Source organism: Panthera onca, chromosome E1 (genome assembly GCF_046562875.1).
Source record: "Panthera onca isolate mPanOnc1 chromosome E1, mPanOnc1 haplotype 2, whole genome shotgun sequence".
NCBI lineage: Eukaryota > Metazoa > Chordata > Mammalia > Carnivora > Felidae > Panthera > Panthera onca.
The window spans coordinates 25,518,045-25,539,228 of record NC_138352.1 but is presented as its reverse complement, the minus strand read 5'-3'; the positions used below and the strand labels follow the sequence as shown (position 1 = coordinate 25,539,228).

The 21,184-nt window shown below is 41.8% G+C and overlaps 1 protein-coding gene across 4 annotated transcripts in view; it reads right to left on the bottom strand.

The window, feature by feature from the left end:
* ZNF286A (zinc finger protein 286A) overlaps positions 1-21,184 on the bottom strand; it is a 27,565-nt gene extending 6,381 nt beyond the window's left edge. The window contains exons 1-6 of one of the 4 annotated variants that reach the window (XM_060647221.3): positions 21,066-21,184; positions 20,635-20,855; positions 19,596-19,684; positions 16,101-16,215; positions 14,674-14,766; positions 4,624-5,878 (exon numbers count right to left, since the gene is read on the bottom strand). In XM_060647221.3, the coding sequence (XP_060503204.3) occupies positions 4,647-5,878; positions 14,674-14,766; positions 16,101-16,215; positions 19,596-19,684; positions 20,635-20,662 (1,557 nt within the window). In that variant the 5' untranslated portion in view covers positions 20,663-20,855; positions 21,066-21,184 and the 3' untranslated portion in view covers positions 4,624-4,646. Of the gene's footprint in view, positions 1-1,091; positions 5,879-14,673; positions 14,767-16,100; positions 16,216-19,595; positions 19,685-20,634; positions 20,856-21,065 lie in introns of those variants that run through there. The other 3 variants (XM_078437690.2, XM_078437692.2, XM_078437691.2) reach the window with 3 other exon arrangements.

Here is a 21,184-nt window from a genome sequence, read left to right as displayed (position 1 = left end):
TGGGATTTCCAGTAGATGTATTTGTCATCACCGGAGAAGATAGAATATAGTCCACACAGAAAAAAAAAAAAAAAAAAAAAAAAAAACAGAGCAGAGATGGGAGTCTTTGACCAAGCAATGCCTGAGTCTCTGGTTTCAACCCTTCAATTCCCCAGACACGGGAACTTTTCTGACATGGTAGTAACGTTTATGGGTGAATTGGCAGGAGTGGGGGAGAGTAAAGTATGCACGTTTTATGTACAGTCTACTCAATCTAAGGGCAGACTATCTGTTTTATGGACTAACAGAGGCTACCACTGTGAAAAATGTAAAGAACAATTCAATGAAAACATCTGATTTTTTGAGGGCGTTAATTGGAACTAGAAGGTAATCCACAGATGTCATTTTATACGTATTACCAGAGGGGCACACGCTTTCCCCTTGCCAATAAAGCCTATGGTGAGAGATAGCTCATGTGGTTCTGGATTCCAAGACTGCCCTGTTGGGGCCTAAAAAGAATCAGGTAAAGGAAAGGACAAAGCAGGAACAAAGAGCTTCCTGTTGAGTCCTGTTGCAATATTAAAAAGTAAAAACTCACCTAGGAAAACAAAGTTATTAGAAACTTTCAATAGACAATTGAACTGGTTAATTGCCAACGAATTTGAGTACTGTTTGGTGTTCTTATAAAGTACTATTGTTTTTATTCTTTGGGTGGTTACACTCTCCTCCCAAAAGCCAGACATAGTTTAAGATCGGTCTATCTGATCTTGTCTAGTTGTAACTGTACTTTCTATAGGTACTCTTGCTAAATGAGTGGTCCCTTTTTTCTCCATTACCCCCTGCTAAGTGAGTGGAGCCTGCACTTGGCTTGAGGACTCAACACCAGTTGGTAGAAACGACCTTTCTCTACTCTTTAACCTTCTTGCAGATCCATGGGCCGTGGAGGGAATTCCCCCATCCCCTGTCTGACAAGTGGTGGAGCCCAGATGAACAATTAGAAGTGTGATCGGTTTCCTGAAGGATTTTACGGTAGGTCTTTCTTTGCCTCTTAAAATATGCTTAAATTAGGAAAACTTAGAAGCAATTTACAAAAGTTTCTGACAATATATGTATATATATAAACAACATCTTTATTGACAGTGGACTGGTAAGAGCAGTCAATTTGGTTTTATACGTAACCAAAAACACTTGAAAAATGGAACATTAAAACTTCCAACAATCACACTGGAGTACAAACAACACAGGTCGAACATCGAGCATAAACAGAACAAATACTGAAATGTAAAGGATCAGAGTTCTCAGCAAAACGAACTTAGAGCATGTCTCTCAATGCTGTTGAAACTGTAAATAGATTACAAACTTGAGTCTTTGGAACTGTCAGATAGTTCCCAATAGAGTGGTATGCAGAAGGGAAAAAAGCAGATTCCCCAAGGTCTCAAGGAGGCTCTGTAGGCAGCAGCACCAGATGGAAGGAAGAATAGAGAAGCCCCTTCTCTATGATGAGCTAGACAGTAGGATGGTCACAGTTCTTGACCGGTAAACAAGAGGTGTCAGATACATTCATTCTTAAGTAATTTCTGCTTGATTGATGCTTAGCCACTTATTATATAGACTGAGTTTTTATCTCCCCAAATTTATCTTGAAACCTAATCCCCAGAGTGATAGTATTAGGAGGTGGGGTCTTTGGAAGGTCATGAGGGCAGAATTCTTCTGAATAGGGTTAGTGCCCTTAGAAAAGAGGCCCCAGAGAGCCCTCTTGCCCTTTTACCAGAAAACACAGCAAAAAGATGGTTGTCCCAGAACCAGGAAGGAGGCCCTCGCTGGACATTGAACGTGCTGAGGCCTTGATCTTGGACTTCCCAGTCTCCAGGACTGTGAGAATGTTGTTTATAAGCCACTCAGTCTACGGCGAGTTATTTGGTTAGCAGCCCAAATGGACTGACATTTCATTAAAAAAAATAAAAAGTAAATATATATATACACATATATATACATATGCGTATATATACGCACATATATATACATACGTGTGTATATATATATATATTTACAAACATACATATACATATAGAGGTTTTCCACATAATTTATCATGTGCCAGGTCTTTTACATGCATTCTTATCTAATCCTCACAATCTTATGAGAGAAGGACGACTTATTCCCATTTTACAGATAAAGACACTGAGACTCAGTAAGGTCACATAAATGCTAAGTGAAGGTGGCAGAATTCAATCCCAACTTTGAAAATCCCATGTGGGTCTTATTTTGTTAGTCAAATTTAGGCCCCCAAATTAGGACCTTATTTTCACTCAAGTGTTGGGCACGCTGAGAAATATTAGGCATTTTAGGCTTGTGGGGGACATACAATCTCTACGGCAACTGCTTGACTCTGCTGTTGTAGCACCAACAAACATAAACAAACGAGTGTGGTCAAGATCCAACTAAGCCTTGTGTTTGGAGAAATAGGCAGAAGGCTGGACTTGGTCCACGGGTCCAGGCCACACTCTGTCAGTTCCTACTTTAGACCATGAATATGGAGCACTGAGGTGGTGAAAAGATTAAGCGCCTTTCCCTTGTTCCTGTGCCAGCCCCCTATTCTGACCTCTCAGACCTTGAGCCTTCCCATGAGCCTCCACCCTTTTTTTTTTTTAATTTTTTTTTTTAACGTTTTTTAATTTATTTTTGAGACAGGGAGAGACAGAGCATGAACAGGGGAGGGTCAGAGAGAGGGAGACACAGAATCGGAAACAGGGAGCCTCCACCCTTTCAACGTATCTTTTGTTCTTTCCAAAACCTCTTTCCAGCCCTTTCGGCCCCGTATCCTATTGTTTTGATTTTCATTGCTGCTGGATTCAACTCCTTCATCCTTAACCATCTTGTTTGCTCTCCACTATCACTTCTTTAAACTCTATTCCTCTACCTTTTTTCAATAATACAACAAAGGTTTACAGAGAAGGAATTACAGTAACAAGGATAGGGTGGAGAAGGCAAGAGCACGGACTGGTTGCTGAAATGTTCATAAAGGATAGAATTTAGAAGAGAAAAGAAATCTGTCACTACTTTCCTTCTACCTTTTCTATGATTTTCTTGTCATACAATAGAGTAACAATAAAAACTGACATTTGCATAGCGTTTGGCTAAATATTTATTTCAACTTTTGCTTTTCCAATCCCACTGCTGGTTTTTGGTCACCCAAGTAACTTATGTTATCATTGTGGTTTCATGTCTTTTCTACCTTCTTTAAAAAAATTTTTTTTTAATGTATGTTTATTTTTGAGACAATGCGAGAGACAGAGTGCAAGCAGCAGAGGGGCAGACAGAGGGAGACACAGAATCCGAAGCGGGCTCCAGGCTCTGAGCTGTCAGCCCAGAGCCCGACGCGGGGCTCGAACTCACGAACCGTGAGATCGTGACCTGAGCCGAAGTCGGACGCTTAACCGACTGAGCCACTCAGGCACCCCTCTACCTTCTTTGGGGCTCTGGGATGTAGCAAAGACCAACACACATATCGGGAGAACAGTAATAACAACAAAAAGTGTGGACAGACTTTTAAGAGCCAGAGAAATGGCAACCTCTTCTTCATGGAGGGAGGCTGCTTATCCTCCAATGAGTCACTGCCTTGTGAACTAATTTCCATATCTGACAGGAAGGTGTGTCCTTGTGTCTCACAGTTGCTTCAATTATTCTTCTTGACTGGGACCCTAAATATAATAACACATCGAACTCATCAACTTTTCAGACCCTCAACATCCCAGGGGCCTTTTCTCAATGCGACATAGTTTACAGAAAGCAGAATAATGTAAAGAAATGAAATCTTCACGTGAGTATAAAAACAAACAAACAAACAAACAAACAAACAAACAAACCAGGATTCCTTCAATGCCAAAGATGAGAAAAGAGGCATTTGACTGAAAACTACAGTTAAGAGGTTGACCCATTCTCAACTTCAGGGTAATTCCAAGGAAGTAGAAAAAGAAGATCTACACAGTAGAGGGCAACAATTATCTAAACTGATGACCAGCATAATCTTAAATGAATGTGACTTGGAACCTGCTGTAAATATTCTATTTATGTGCATCAAATGAGACAGTAGCCTTTGGGGCAAGGAGAGGATCCAAAGCATATTTCAACTTTTAACCTTTAAGTTTTATAGCTAATATAAAAGAAATGACCCTCTCTGGAGAAATGACACTACCTGTATTATCTGGAGATCTACTTTGGATCCAAAGAGGAACAACTCTGTGCCTTCCTGATGATAAAGATATGGGTCCTCTGCCTAAGTTAACAAACAAGAATTTCCGTACAGAATGAGAAGCTATAAACAGGGCTTTGATGTGACAAAGAGAGGGAGGACCCAGATCTCACCACAATTATATTGCTATCCACTCCCAAGGATTTCTTGAATTTCCACAAAAGGGTATTTGGTGGGGGTGGGGGGGGGGAAGGGGATCAAAATTTGAGATCCCTAGCTAGAAGCTTTCATACTGATTCAATCAGTAGATAGAAGGAACATTCTGCTTATGGCTCAAAACTACGTATTATGCAAGTAAAATCAGATGCATACACGATTGGTCCTCCAGCAGCATTTTATGGGTATTCCACCTAAATGCTCAGGTATTTAACACAGTGATAAAACCAACTTACATTTCTTCACATTCAGTAATTTTTCAGAGTTGCTCTTCAGTATGAATTCTTTGATGTCTGATGAGGGATGAACTGCACTTAAAGCTTTTCCCACATTCGTCACATCTGTAAGGCTTCTCTCCAGTATGAGTTCTCTGGTGTTGAATAAGAGCTGATGAATGAATGAAGGCTTTCCCACATTCATTACATTTGTACGGTTTCTTTCCAATATGAATTCTTTGATGTTTAGCAAAATTTGAGCTCCGGCTGAAGGTTTTCCCACATTCGTTACACTCATAGGGTTTCTCTCCAGTATGGATTCTCTGATGCTGAACAAGATGTGTGCTCTGACTAAAGGTTTTTCCACATTCGCTACATTCATATGGCTTTTCTCCAGTATGAACTCTCTGATGTTTAGTAAGGGATGAGCAGTGGCTAAAGGCTTTCCCACATTCCTGACATTTGTAGGGTTTCTCTCCAGTATGAGTTCTTTGATGTTTAATAAGAGCTGAGGAATGAATGAAAGCTTTATCACATTCATTACATTCATACGGCTTCACTCCAGTATGAATCAACTGATGCTGTACCAGATGTGTACTTCGATTAAAACCTTTTCCGCATTCATTGCATTCATATGGTCTCTCCCCAATGTGAATTCTCTGATGTATCGCGAGGGATGAGCTTTCTGTGAAGGCCTTCTTGCATTCACTGCATTCAAAGAGAATTCTGGTATGAGTTCTCTGATGTTTAGTTAAATTAGCTCTGTGGCTAAAAGATTTCCCACATTCATTACAGCTATAGGGTTTCTCTCCAGTATGGACTCTCTGGTGTCGAATAAGCACCGAATGGTAAGTGAAGAGCTCCCCGCAGTCGTTACATTTATGAGGTTTTTTCTCTTTACAGGTTCTTTGCTTTTTCATTAGGTTTGATTTCGGTTTCAACCTCTTTCCAAGTGTATGGAAGGCATAGGATCCTTTGGGAACTCTGTCTTGAGTGAGAAGAACAGACTTCTGACCAAAGTTTTTCCAATATACGTCATGCTCATGAGCTCCTTCTTCGGGGAGTGAATTCACATGGGTGAACATTTCTCTCAAGGGTCTCTCCTGATTTCCTTGCTGATTCTCTAACCAATTTTCACATTCAAGAGTTGTTTCCAAGCTGGAGTCATAGACACCGTTTCCTGTCAGTCTGTCTATTACTGTGGCTTGGCATGATTCTTCTTTGGAAATATCTTGCGCTGAAGTTGAATCTTTGCCCTCGGGTTTAGCCTCCAGGTCTGAAAGAAATTGGAAATGCAAATTTCCTTCGTTTTCAGTGCTCAACAAAAAGCAGTTCTGTAATAGCTAATGAAGATGAAACGCATGCTTTCGAGGAGTAGGTGGATTTGACTTTCATAAGATGATTTGCAAAGAGAAGCAAATGAAAGGAAACAAATGCACAGACGTGGAGAGAATGAGGAGACCTTATCCAGGACAGTCAAAAGGGGATAAAGATGACCAGAAATACAGGAGAAGGAGAGATTCAGATATGGAGCAATAATACATCACTGGATGAGCAGGTACTGAGCACACTAGATCAGCAGAGGGGAGAAAAATTCTTACTGAACATCGACTTCTGTAATAAATACACGGTTATCACTTCAGTGTAGAGGACGGTCATGACGCCTAGGTTTCCAGACACCCAGTCCTACTCGTGTCCAAATACGCGTCCCATTTCCAGTCTAATCTTCCCTAACAACGCTTTTATAATACACCTCTGATCAAAAATCTATGATCGCCCAAAGATATAATGGCAAATATATGAAATTATACTTACACAAGACTCCTCATTATAACACTAGTTGAGACAGCAAAAGACTGGTAAATCTTAATATCCTACCTATACAACAGAGAACTCATTAAACACATGATGATGTAGACATACAACTGGAAAATCTTAATATTCTACTGTAGAGAACTCATTAAATACACTATGATGTAGGCATAAAATGGAGTACTAGGCAACTCTTTTAAAAAGTCAGAAAGGTTTCCATATATAGGTATGAAGTTCTCTCCAGGATAGAGTAAATAATTTTTAAAAAAACCCAGCAGGCTGCAAGTAAGGTGTATAGTTTCCTACTTTTTGTGTAGGAGAAAAGGGGGGGTGGGGGAGGGAGATACAAATATACATACATATTTAGCTATATCTTCAAAAACCAAGGACAGATTAATGAAATACTAGTAAAAATGGTTGCCTATGGGGAAAGTATCAGAATAGAAGAGGGCAGGGATGGAAGCTAGATCTCTTTATTTTATTTTATTTTTTAATGTGTATTTATTTTTGAGACAGAGAGAGACAGAGCATGAACGGGGGAGGGGCAGAAAGAGAGGGAGACACAGAATCGGAAGCAGGCTCCAGGCTCTGAGCCATCAGCCCAGAGCCCGACGCGGGGCTCGAACTCACGGACCGTGAGATCGTGACCTGAGCTGAAGTTGGAGGCTTAACCGACTGAGCCACCCAGGCACCCCTAGATCTCTTTAAACATATTAGAATTTTTATATCCAATGTAAAACTACTTCATAAAACTAAAATAATTTAAAGAGTGTGCGTCAAAGGAATAGATTGGTCAATCAAACAGGAGAGCAACTTCCGAAAGAGTCAAGGATGTGCGGCTAAAAACAATACAAAGGTGATATTTCAGTCAGTCAGTAAAAGGTAATTTGTTTTCCAACAAATGGTGCTATGACAACTGATTAAACATTTAGAAGAAAATTAAGTTAAGGGCGCCTGGGTGGATCAGGTGGTTAAGTGTCCGACTTTGGCTCAGGTCGTGATCTCACGGCTCGTGGGTTTGAGCCCGGCATCAGGTTCTGTGCTGACAGCTCAGAGCCTGAAGCCTGCTTCAGATTCTGTCTCCCTCTCTCTCTGCCCCTCCTCCCCTGCTTACGCTTTCTCTCTCAAAAAGAAACATTAAAAAAATTTTTTTTTAAGTTATGGTTTAAAAAATAATTGTATAATGTAATGTCTCAATACTCAGAAGATCTGCATAACTCAATGAACCACTATTTTCGAAAAGATCAGATTTTAACAAGAGTACGAAAAATTCATGGATCTGATTTCAGATAGTACATTGTATCTCACCTTTAAGAAACTACTGCTTGTCCAGTTTCAGTGTGGATCAGAACAGACACACTTATCTGAAAACACCTATAAAATACTCCTCTCTTTTCCAACTATATATTGGAGTGAGGCTGGATTTCTTTCACACAAATCAACCAGAACAACATATCACAACAAACTGCATTCAGAAGCAGGAAAATACAGATTTACAAAAATGTAAAAGTGTGTTTTCAGTACTTTTTTTTTCAGCAAATAGTTGTTTTCATAAAAATTATATCATTTGCATTAACATGTAATGGGTTTATAATTGCTTTTTTTTTTTTTTTAAGTTTATTTTTATTTTTGAGACAGAGAGAGACCAGAGCATGAACGGGGGAGGGTCAGAGAGAGCGGGAGACACAGAATCGGAAGCAGGTTCCAGGCTCTGAGCCATAAGCCCAGAGCCCGACGCTGGGCCCGAACTCACGGACCGCGAGATCGTGACCTGAGCCGAAGTCGGACGCTCAACCGACTGAGCCACCCAGGCGCCCCTATAATTGCTTTTTTACATATAATTTTTTTTAGTATTTATTTTTGAGAGAGACAGAGCGCGAGTGGGGGAGGGACAGGAAGAGAGGGAGACACACAATCTGAAGCAGGCTCCAGGCTCCGAGCTGTCAGCACAGAGCCCGATGCGGGGCTCGAACTCACGAACTGTGAGATCATGACCTGAGCTGAGTCGGATGCTTAACCAACAGAGCCACCCAGGCGTCCCTTTTTTTTTTTATTTTAGAGACAGAGACAGAGACAGAGAGAGAGAGTGAGTGCACATGAGTGGGGGAGAGGGGCAGAGGGAGAGAGAGAATCTTAAACAGGCTCCATGCTCGGCACGGAGCCCTACATGGGGCTCAATCCCATGACCCTGGAAAATCAAGAGCTAGTCAACTGACTGAGCCCCCCAGGTGCCCGTGTAATTGTTATTTTTTTTCCTATTATTTTTTTAATGTTTATTTATTTACTTTTGATAGAGATAGAGTGTGTGTGTGTGGGGGGGAGGGGTTGCAGACAGAGAAGGAGATACAGAATCTTAAGGAGGCTCCAGGCTCCGAGCTATCAGCACAGAGCCTGATGTGGGGCTCAAACCCAAAAACCGTGAGATCGTGACCTGAGCTAAAGTCAGACGCTTAACCCACTGAGCCACCGAAGTGCCCCTATTTTTTTTCCCTAAAGTTTATTTATTTTGAGAGAGACAGAGACAGTGTGAGTGGGGGAGGGGCAGAGAGAGAGCGAGAGAGAGAGAGAATCCCAAGCAGGCTCTGCCCTGCCTGCTGCGCAGGGCCTGATGCGGGACTTGAACTCACGAAACTGTGAGATCATGACCTAAGCCAAAACCAAGAGTCGAACGCTTAACTGACTGAGCCACCCAGGCGTCCCCTATTTTTGTTATTTTTAAATGAATAACTTAATAGTTTAAATTGCTTTCAGTTTCATTTCTAATACAGGAAGTATTGGTAAATATAAACCACATAAACAAAAGCTCGTGAGGGTCGTCAATAATCTTAAACTGGATCCTTTGACGCCAGAGTACCTAACTAAGAACTGCTAAGAGTACAGAAACAGGGAGAGTATGTGTGAGATAAGGTTGGAATGATGACGAAAAGCCAGACTTTACAAGACTTTGTCGACCTCAAGGAATTTGATTGTTTTCTAAGAGCAACAGGAAGACACTTCAATGTTTCAAGCAAAAAGATGACACCATCAGATTTGTATTTTGAAAACATCACTCTCACTGTAATATAAAGAATGGTGGAAATCTATGGGGGCAAAGGTAGAACTGAGATTATCTGGGTAGTCCAGGCAAACAAAAGGGAGACGGAGGGATGCTAAGAATGAAGAAATATTTACAATAAAATTAGATCAATGCAGTGACAAATTGGAAAAGGAGAGAGAGGGAAGGGTAGAAGGGTTCACAGATTTCTGGCTTGTGCAATTTGATAAGACAGCGGGTGTCGTTAAGACAATGATTGGAAAAGGATTCTCCTGGGTGGATGGAGAATTTGGGCATATAACAGGCAACCAGTTTCAAACGTGCTGTATTGAGGCGTCTTAAACATAAGCAAATAAAGACATCAAATAGTTACACAAATGTTTAGAACAGTTGGCCCAAGGAGAGGTCTAGGCTGGAAATACAAATTTGGGATTCATCTAGATAGTGATATCATTTGGTTGTGGGAGAAAATAGAGGCTGCAAACAGGTGGCCAGTGGGACAAATCTGACCCTCAGACTTACTGTATTTGGCCCACCCTATTTATACAGATTTTTTTAAGTTTTATGTATTTATTTTTAGAGAGAGTGGGAGGAAGGGGCAGAGAGAAGGACAGAGAGACAGAGAGAATCCCAAGCAGGCTCCAGACTGTCAGCACAGACCCTAACAAGAGGGGATTGAACTCACGAACTGCAAGATCATGACTTGAGTCAAAATCAAGATGGGGCGCCTGGGTGGCGCAGTCGGTTAAGCGTCCGACTTCAGCCAGGTCACGATCTCGCGGTCCGTGAGTTCGAGCCCCGCGTCAGGCTCTGGGCTGATGGCTCGGAGCCTGGAGCCTGTTTCCGATTCTGTGTCTCCCTCTCTCTCTGCCCCTCCCCCGTTCATGCTCTGTCTCTCTCTGTCCCAAAAATAAAAAAAAAAAAAACAAAAAAAAAAAAAACAAAACGTTGAAAAAAAAAATCAAGAGTTGGATTGACTTCAAATTCTTTTTAAATGTTTTTATTTATTTTTGAGAGAGAGAGAGCGCACAAACATGGGAAGGACAGAGAGAGAGAGAGGGAGTCACAGAATCTGAAGCAGGCTCCAGGCTCCGAGCTGTCAGCACAGAGCCCAAAATGGGGCTCATACGTGTAAACCACAAGATCATGACCTGAGCTAAAGTCGAACACCTAACCGACTGAACCACCTAGACGCCCCAAGAGTTCGATAGACTTTTTTTTAATGTTTTATTTACTTTTGAGAGAGAGAGAGCGAGCACAAGTGAGCGGGGGAGGGGCAGAGAGGTAGACACAGAATTCCAAACAGGCTCCAGGCTCTGACCTGTCAACACAGAGCCCAACGTGGGGCTCGAACTCAAAAACCCTGAGATCATGACCTGAGCTGAAGTCAGATGTTTAACCAACTGAGCCACCTAGGTGCCCCAAGAGTTGATCTTTTTTTTTAATGTTTTATTTACTTTTGAGAGAGAGTGAGAGAGAGAGAGAGAGAGAGAGCAGGGGAGGGGCAGAGAGAGAGGGAGACACAGAATCTGAAGAAGGGTCTAGGCTCTGAGCTGTCAGCACAGAGCTTGACTCAGGGCTCGAACTCCCAAATCGCGAGATCATGAACCGAAGTCGGACGCTTAACCAACTGAGCCACCCACGTTCCCCAAGACTTGGATTGATTTTAACCAACTGAGCCACCCAAGCACGCCAGAGAGAGATCTTTCCAAGCACTAATCAAAAATTGGAAAATTTAGGAGCACCTGGGTGGCTCAGTCAGTTAAACATCTGACTTCAGCTTGGGTCGTGATCTCAAGGCTCGTAGGTTCGAGCCCCTCATCAGGCTCTGTGCTGACAGTTCAGAGCCTGGAGCCTGCTTTGCATTCTGTGTCTCCCCCTCTCTCTCTCTGCCCCTCCCCTGCTTATTCCATCTCAAAGATAAATAAACTTAAAAAAAACTGGAATATTTAGAAGATTGTAATACATTAAATTTGTACATTAAAAAGCACCCAAAACTGAAGAACAAAACCTAGAAAAAACGTCTGACAAGGATTAAATGCCTCATGTATGAAGAGTTCTTGTAGCTCATTTAGAAAATGGCAAGATCTCCTGTAAAAAAAGGGAGAAGGGTTACAAATAAGCAAGTCTCAAAAAGTGATATGCCTACATGGGGAAAAGATGAATCTATAATCACAGGGGAAGATTTTAGAACTCTCAGTATTCCAAAGAATAAGAGGATTTAAAAAAGGATATTAAGACAAGATTTCCTTTTGGAGATATACACACTATCAAGTATAATTAAAATAATTATTGTGATAATTAAAACATATTATTGCAGCATGGACAGATAAGTAAGACCAGAGATCCTAGAAACAGACCCAAGTATATATGGGACCAGAGTTTACCAGAGTTAGGGTTACAAATCTGTGACAAAATATAGATTTTTCAATAAAAAGATGCTGAATTATCAGTTTTAAACATGGGAAAAGATAAAAGTAGCTCCTTATTCACACAGTATGCAAACCCCGAGTATCTACCTGCAAGATAAAACTTGAACATTTTAGAATAAAGTATAGATTATCTTCCTGGCGCTGGAATAAGAATTCAGAAAAAGCATAAAGTATATAAAAAAAAAAAAAAAAGATAGGGCACCTGGGTGGCTCAGTTGGTTAAGTGCCTGAGGCTTGATTTCGGCTTAGGTTACGATCTCGTGGTTTGTGAGTTTGAGCTCCACGGCTGGCTCCGTGCTGACAGCGTGGAGCCTGCTTGGGATTCCCTTTCTCTCCCTCACTCTCTGCACCCCTCCCTCAAAATAAATAAATAAACTTAAAAAAAAGATAAATCTGTTAACATTAAAATTTTAAAATTCTGCACGCATAAGACACCATAAAATAGAATAAGCCGCAGAGAAAAAGAACCAATATTTTTTTTCTCACTGATTCATAATGGTACCTGTCATATATCAGTATCTAAAATATGTAAAGAACTCCAACAAATCAAGAAAAAGGTGTGAATGGCCCAATTTCAAAAAAAAAAAAAAATAAGGCAAAGAATGTAAGTAGGTAATTTACAAAAGAGGAAACCTGAGTAGCTAATGAAACATACGAATTACTAAAACTCGTAACCAGAGAACCATAAATTAAAAAACATGAAATTTCATTTCACACCCATCAGACTGACACAAATTACTACATCTGATAGCATCACCTGTTGGCCTGGATGAAGGTAGGACCTTGGCAGTTCCTAACGAAGCCAAACATGTGATACTTGAAGATTCAGTCCATCTTATCCTGGTTACGTACCTAAACCAAATCTCAAGACGAATATAAAGACTCAATAAAAGGATGATCATTGCAACTCTCTTGTTAACAGCAGAGAAATTAAACTGTTCAGTTCACGTACACAATGGACTTACTCCACAGCAGTTCAAATGAACACAATTCACATGTATTAACATAGGTACTATCAAAATACAGTGTGAAGCTGTAAGAGAATTGGATTACAAAATAAAAAGTACAACATAATACTATGCACACATAATTATTACTATTTTTTTTTTTTTTTAATCTTAGGGAGAGAGAGAGTGTGTGAGCAGGGGAGAGGGACAGAGTAGGAGAGAGGAAACACTCAACAGAGCCTGACACGGGGCTGGATCCCATGACTCTGGGATCGTGACCTAAACCAAAGTCAAGACTGAGACACTTAACTGACTGAGCCACCCAGGCACCCCTACAATTGTTCTTTGACGTGTATATGTATATATGTGAGTAACTACACACACACACACACACACACACACACACACACACACACACTAGAATGATTCACCCCAACTAGTTACTTCTAGGGACAGAGCGAATAAAAGGACTTTAAATCTGTCCCATTTTTTACTTCTTAAAAAGATATCACACACCTGTAAGAATGGCTAAAATGAAGCAGACGGACAATATTAAGTGCTGGTGAGGATGTGGGGCAGCTCACATCCTCTGCTAGTGGGAGGGTAACTATAATTAAGACAATGACTTTGGAAGCCTATTTGGTGCCATCTACCAAAATACCGGCCCCAGGATCCAACAATTCTACCTGTGTGTTTGTCCAACAGAAATGCATATACCGACATACCTTGTTTCATTCCACTTAATTGTGCTTCGCAGATACTGCCTTGTGTTTTGCTTTTTACAGATGGAAGGTTTGTACCAACCCTGCATCAAATAAGTACATCAACGCCATTTTTCCAGCAGCATTTGCCCACTTGGTGCCGCTGGGTCACATTTTGGTAATTCTTGCGGTATTTCAAACTTTCTCTTTAGTGTTGTATTTGTTATGGCGATCTGCGATCAGTGATTACGGTTTCCTGAAGGCTCATATGACAGGAGTTTTAGACAACATTTTTTAATTAAGGTATGCGTGTTGTTTGGTTTTTAGACATAATGCTATTGTACCCTGTAGCGTAATATAAACATAGCTTTTACATGCAACGGGAAACCAAAAAATTCATTTCACTTCCTCTACTGCAACACTTGCTTTACTCTGGTGGTCTGGAACCAAACCCACAGTATCTCCAAGACATGCCTGCATGGGTTCACCGGAAGACATGTAAAAGAATTTACAGGGCAGTCTTCATTTAGCCCCAACCTGGAAACTACCCACACGCCCATCTCAAGAGAACGGATAAACTGGTATATTGACATAATGAAAGATGGCACAACAAAGAGAATGAACTATAAGTACATGCGAGAACATGGATGTATCTCACGGTCGTGTTCACCGAAGAAAGCCGGACATTGGAATATACAATAGGATTCTGTCTAAATGAAGTTCAAGAACAAGTTCTATGGTGTTAGAAGTTGGGATAAGGTCACCCTTGGAAGGAATGAAGGGACAAGGGTGCTTCCGGGCTGGTGAGGTTGCTTCTTCATCTGGGCAGTAGTCACATGAATGTGTTCATTTGCGAAAATTCAAAGAACTGTACAGTTATATTTTTATTTTGCATTGCAAAATAAAGAAACAAAGGCCAAAGAAGCAAAGTATTGGCATATGTCTGGTTTTGACCGTGAACACGTGTGTTATTTTATTTTCTCAACTGTTATATTATTTAAAAAGCTGTATAATTTAAAATAAGATATTAAAAAAACAAAAGCGCGTAGGTATTGCCAGTATTCTTTTTTAAGCACAGAAAAGTGTCACTTTTTCGGTGTCCTGTGGCGTTACTGTTTCTGAAGACTCCCATACATCTGACTCACCTGAATAGCTGCTTTTGGGGGCTTTTCTCTCAAGCATCAGTGGTTCTTTTCCGCTCTCCAAATTGTAGTTCTCAGATTTGGAAACTGGAAGCCCTGCTCACAGAAAGAAAGAGAGAGAGAACGAGAGGAAGGAAGGAAGGAAAGAAGGGAAAGGGAAAGGGAAAGGGAAAGGGAAAGGGAAAGGGAAAGAGAAAGGAAAGGGAAAGGAAAGGGAAAGAAAGAACAACAACAAAAAGAAACAGGACTTAACTATTTGTGATGGGCACAAAGGTCTATTCTAGAGCACAGTCCCAACCCCTTGATCTACAAAGATAGGATATTAAAAGAAGATCAGAAATAAGGGAGGATGGACCTTGAATGGAACTCAAAATATCTGCAGCAAGAGTCTGGGTCTCGTAAGGAGTTTACATGCACTGGAAAAGGCAAATGTATCTGCCGGTCAAAAAGAAGAGAATTTCTCAGGGCACCTGGCTGGCTGGCTGGCTCAGTGGGGAAAGCACATGACTCTTGATCTGAGGGTCATGAGTTCAAGCCCCACGTTGGGTGTAGCGCTTACTTAAAAAAGAAGAAGACAATTTCTCTTTATTTTTCTATTGAGGAAGTTCCAGAGAGACACCGCAGGTGAGTCCTTAGCTTAGGGAAGAGGTAGAGAAAGTGGGACCTCAGTGGCAGCACCAAAAAGTTGTGCCCTGTGGCGACTAGAGTTTTTGTCTCCTTTTTAATAGTTTTCCCCTTTCTTCCTTCTTCATTTATCAGAACCCACTTTCTTAGGGAATTTATTACACAAGCGCAAAATTAATTCAAGGCAAAAAGTATTAAATTAGAAAATGATGGCAACAAATTATTGATACAAATAGAACTTCTGAATGTTCATGTGTAAATATCACTGGGAGACGATAACATAGTTCCTTCTACCCCCGAAAGAACACATACATGGGGGAGTACCCATTCGCACATTCCCACACCCACACACCCTTCACGGAAGTGAGCGTGAGATCCACACTGGCCAGAGAGTAATTTCTCTCTCTGAGAGACTTATGCCACCTTAGAGCTGCCGATGGCCATCTTTGCCGCATGGGGAGAGCCTGAGAATAAAGCTAATATAGGGCAAAGCCAAGCCACGTGATTAAAACAAAATAAAGGAGATATCTGACAATATTTATAATTTCCTGAACCAACATTCTTATGCCCTTTAAGTTAGTGTGAAATAGGTTCCTGTCATTTGAATCCAAAGAATTTTGATACAAAACAAGCACAGACATTTCACCAAGAACCAAGGGCAGAAACAGATTTTCTCTGGGCCCAAAGGGATCAATACTTCATGATTTCTGAATGCAAAAGTGAATGCTTTGTTAAGCGAGTTCACTTTCAATAAAGTAATGACGTCCCCAAAGCAGATTCGAGTCACAATGAGAACCCATCCTTACAAAGCGACACCAGGTTCCTATAGTTGTCCAGCATCACCTCCCTTTGGGCAGGATCCAGCTTCCCCCACTCCTCTGGGGTAAAGTCCATGGCCACATCCTTGAATGTCACTGATGCCTAAGACACAAACATACTTTTGTTCACATCTTTCACTCAACAGACTCAATTTCACCCCCCAATTTCTGATGGCCCCAGAGTAGATGTGTAAAATACATGCGTGAGGGAAACGGTTGTGATAAATGACAAGCCTTGTCATGTATTCAAATTCGGAATACTCCAAAGTCACTGGGTATCACCTATGTCCAGGATTCAATATGAGAACCGAAAGAAGACAGACTGTGGTTTGTCCATTGAGACCACAGTTCTTCTGGGAAATGAAGAGCTGAAACATGAACCAGTGAGTCAACAATGCAATTTGGCAGAGTAAACAAAAAAAGAGCAGAGGAAAAATGATGCATGTCTGCATAATTCTCCTGGTGAGTCCTCAGTAAAAACTCAAAGAATTAACCTAGCCAATCAGAAGATGAATTGAAATGCAAAACTTGCAAAGGAAGAAGTTATGGAATGAAAAGATTGGCAAAAGGCACCAAATCCTGGTAGGCATGGAATTCAAGGCAAAAAGCATTAAATTGGAAACTACCAGCAACAAACTGAAGGCACAGATATAACTTATAAACGTTGTAAATATCATAGGATTAAGTTTATATAACACAAAATATATAAAAGCTGTAATAAATTATTATAAGTGAGATAAATGTTAACTTTCAGAGAATCTGAATGGAGAGTATATGAAAACTCTTTTTACAACATTTCTTTAAGTCTAAAATTATTTCAAAATAACATTTCCAAAGTGGAAATGATCTGAGATTTAAATAACAAGAATTAAAAAAAAAATAACAAGAATCGTCCTTGAAAAATAAAATGAAATATAAAAAAATCATTAAGTAGCCACTAAACAGACAAGATATTATGAGTAAAAAATGAACCTGGTCCTATAATCTGCATATATATAGCTGAAATGACACTCAACGGGAATTAATTTCCAGATTGAAAGAAAAAAAAAAAAACCAGAAAAATGCCAACTATTGCACAAAAGGCAGGAAACAATACAAAAGAACAAAGCATAGCAAACAGAATTATAAAAATCACGTGGTAAAAATCTGAAACATAACAAGTAATTAATACGAATTAGTTAATTTACCTCATAAAAAGGTGGGGTTTTTTTGTTTTTGTTGTTTTTAAATGTTGCATCCTCTTGACAGAAAGGGCTCTCAAAAAAAAAAAAAAAAAAAAAAATCCAAAGTTGGGATGAGAGGGAAGTGAAATATACACCACACTGTTATCCTCAGCAGGGAGAAGTGGGGGACTGAATCGGGGAAAGTAATATTACCTTTATCTTTATAAATGTCTGTGCTGTTCACCTGGTTACAGCGAGCAAGAATTAAAACTTTAATCTTTTAAGAAATCTAGTAAGTTAAAGACAAAAAATAGCCCAGGAAAATTCTAGTAAGAAAGTTGCAAAGTTGGCATCAAGCAAAATCTAATGCATTGCAAAAGACATATTTTAAAAAAAAAATTCCATAAAAGGTTTAATCCACCCGGAAGCGATAACAATCCTGAATCCATTATCAAAGTGTGGAAATATATAAAGCGCTCACCTTTCCCTTGGTACCTATACCCCGATTCTCCTCTGGCTGCTATGCTTGGCTACTTTTAGTATAGTTCAGGTGGTATTAATTCCATCCCTGACTCATGGGTGGGACATATATTTATAAGGGTATGTGCAGGTATATCCCCTAGGTCTAACCAGTTGGAAAATTACCATCAGATCTGGCCAATGATGCCAGAATGTGCCTAGTGCCCATTAAAGAGTTAATTCCAGGACTTGTTGGAACGAGTAGGAGAGAAAATGCCTTTTTTTTCTCTGGTCTTCAACACGGGAAGATGTAAGCCTAAATATGTTAGGAGCCAGCACTAGGAAAAAAAGTCTGCTTGACAGCGAAACCCAATGAGAGAGGGAAAAAAAGGTCACTGAAATGGATAGAGTAAGTTCTAATAATACTGTTTGAACTGTATACCAAGCTTGGATGTTTCACTTATGTTAGTCAATAACTCTTTTTGCTTAAGCCAGTTTTGAGTTTTCATGAGCTGCATCTTAAAACTTCTTTTTTTATTTTTTTATTTAAAAAAAATTTTTTTTTTTTTCATCTTAAAACTTCTTGACTAATACACGCTTTGAGATTCATGTAAGGCAGTGGAGAAACCAAGGGAGACAAGCAAGTATATAGAAGGATCGTGAGAAGGGGTGCTCAGCCTGAAGAGCGTGTGACTCTTGATCTCGGGGTAGTGAGTTCGAGACCCATGTTTGGTGTAGAGATTGCTTAGATAAATAAAAAACTAAAAAACTTTAAGGAAAAAAAAAAAAGGATCCTGAGAAGTCACTTTTCAAACAGTACGAATGTGCCAGTGTCTACTTTTTTGCTTCGGATTATAGTAGCAAAAAGAAAGGCTAATTGAGGTATGCCACACACATCATGGGGAGCTCTGTCTTCTCCCCAACTTTTCAAAATACAAATAGTTAAGAGACTAATACACTGTTTGCCCACACAGTCCAACCACCACTCGAATCAACAATTCTTAGTATTTTCCCTTGGGAAGGGGGGCGGATCGGGAAGTAAGCTGCAGACGTAACACTTCACCTCTAAAATACTTCAACATTCATCAATTTGGAGGTCTGGATTCTAATTCTTTAAATTAAGCCTTCAGGGGCGCCTGGGTGGCTCAGTCGGTTAAGTGTCCGACTTCAGCTCAGGTCATGATCACGCGGTCTATGAGTTCAAGCCCTGCATCAGGCTCTGTGCTGACGGCCCAGAGCCTGGAGCCTGTTTCAGATTCTGTGTCTCCCTCTCTCTCTGACCCTCCCCCGTTCATGCTGTCTCTCTCTGTCTCAAAAATAAATAAACGTTAAAAAAAATTAAAAAAAAAAATAAATTAAGCCTTCAGGGGGTGCCTGGGTGGCTCAGTCCGTTGAGCAACCGACCTTGACTCAGGTCATGATCTCACGGTGGGGCTCTGTGCTGTCAGCTCAGAGCCTGGAGCCTGCTTGGAATTCTCTGTCTCCCTCTCTCTCTCTCTCTGCCCCTACCCCGCTCACACTTTGTCTCTCTCTCTCTCTCAGATATAAATAAACGTTTAAAAATAAAATAAGTTCCCTAAGTTACCAAGCACAGAAAGAGCATAAACAGTCCAAGAAGGACAATGCTCCTCCTATGCCTGTTGAATGACAACAAATACTAGCTGGAGAGGGTACTCGGGGTAACTAGAAGACATTTTCTACGGAGTGCATTAGATACCCAAGCAAGTCTCTTAGAACTGGAACCCAGGTCTCTACTCGAGCTCTAGCGGACAACAAAAGCCCACCCTAAAAACAAGGGGGTACGTGTGTACTCTGAGAAATCAGGCGGCGTTTTCAATAATCGGTAGGGACTCCCACTCACCTGGGATCTAGCTGTGAGTCGCAGAGCTGCCACTTCCCCCTCTTCTGTGCTCCGCTCTTGGGAAAGGGGAGCATCCTGGGAAGACAGAGCTAAGGGCAAGAAAGCAGTGATGATGGGGCCTGGATCCATCTTGTGACTCCGATCAGCCAAATTCCCCCCCACCCCCACCATACGAATGAAGCTCCCTACCAGCACCGTAACAGAAGGGAGCCCCAAACAACCCAGGATCCCAGCGTCACGGCCAATGTCCAGAAGCATTGCTACAATTATAACACATTCTGGAAGATGGCACTCTCTGATCTGGAAAGCAAAATAAGTCCGTTTGATCCCTGAGCCGAACGTCCCTATCAGAAAAACAGACTCAACCGGTTTTCAAAAAGCATCCTGCAAGCTTACTTGAAAACCGGAGACTGCTGCATCCCATCTCCAAATAATTATCGTTTAGTTGAGTCTGCGGTGAGATCTAGAAATCTAACAAGCACCCGGGCATGTAATTCTGATGTAGGAAGCCAAACTTCAACAAAGACCGTTCTGGTAGCACTGGAAGTCAGTCACGGACTTCTAGGCCTGTTTTCTCCTGTATAACACAAAAATCCCTTGCTTTTTGAAATCATAGGGCTGTTGTCCAGACAAAAAGGCATAAAAGGTATGGGAAATACTTTTGCCAAGCAGAAAGCTAAGTTCTCAGACCGATGATTGAGGGTAGGATGGCATAATCATCTGGGAAGAAGAAGGTGGGAGAAGAAGGTGGGAGAAAAAGTAATCGAGGCTATGTTCACGCCTTAGAAGCTAACATTCCGCTCGGACTTTGGGGGTGGCTTTGAAGGGTCCATTGTGCGCCCAGCTGGAGAGGAAAGGGGGATGGATCCCACACCAAGCCCTCCCTGCTCACTCAAAGAGGCCATCCGTCCCCCAGACAAAGGAGACGGACAGCACTCTCAACCAAGAGCCACCTCCTGTAAGGCCAACTGATTTCCCTTCAGGAGGAAGGAATTTGGCCCTTCCACAACACAAGTTCAAATACTTCTGCAACTCTCACCTCTCTTCTCGTGCACATCGGTCTCCATGATCACCACCTGCTCCCGGTTCCGATCTCCCCCGCCAGTTCAGACTTCTCCGGGCCGAACAGTGAGAAGCCTCCGTGGCCTCGTCGTCCTCCCTCCTGCCTTCCCTCGGGGGGCTCCGCTGAAAGGTTTCGATCTAGTCGGGTCGGGTTTCTTCCTCACTCTCGAGCCTGGCTCGGTACCGCGAGGCTGGAACCTGGAAACCCGGGGAGAGCATCCCTGAGGCTGGGTGCCAGGTGCCTGTCCCTGCAGCTCGCAGCTGTCCCTGGGGGCACCGAGCGGCTGCACGGGTCCAGCCAAGGTAGCAGGCGCGCAGACAAACCCCGCCGCGCTCCGGCCTCTCCCCGAAGCCCCGCGACTGCCCCGCGCCCCGCCCGTCGCGCCCCCGCCCGCACCGCGCTCGCACCCGCGTCCCGGGGAGGCGGCACCGCGGGAGGCATTCGGGCCGGAGCGCGAAGGGATGGGGCTCATGATCCTCCCTCGAGGCCCCTTCCACAAACGCGCACTCCAGCCCCGACTCGGCAC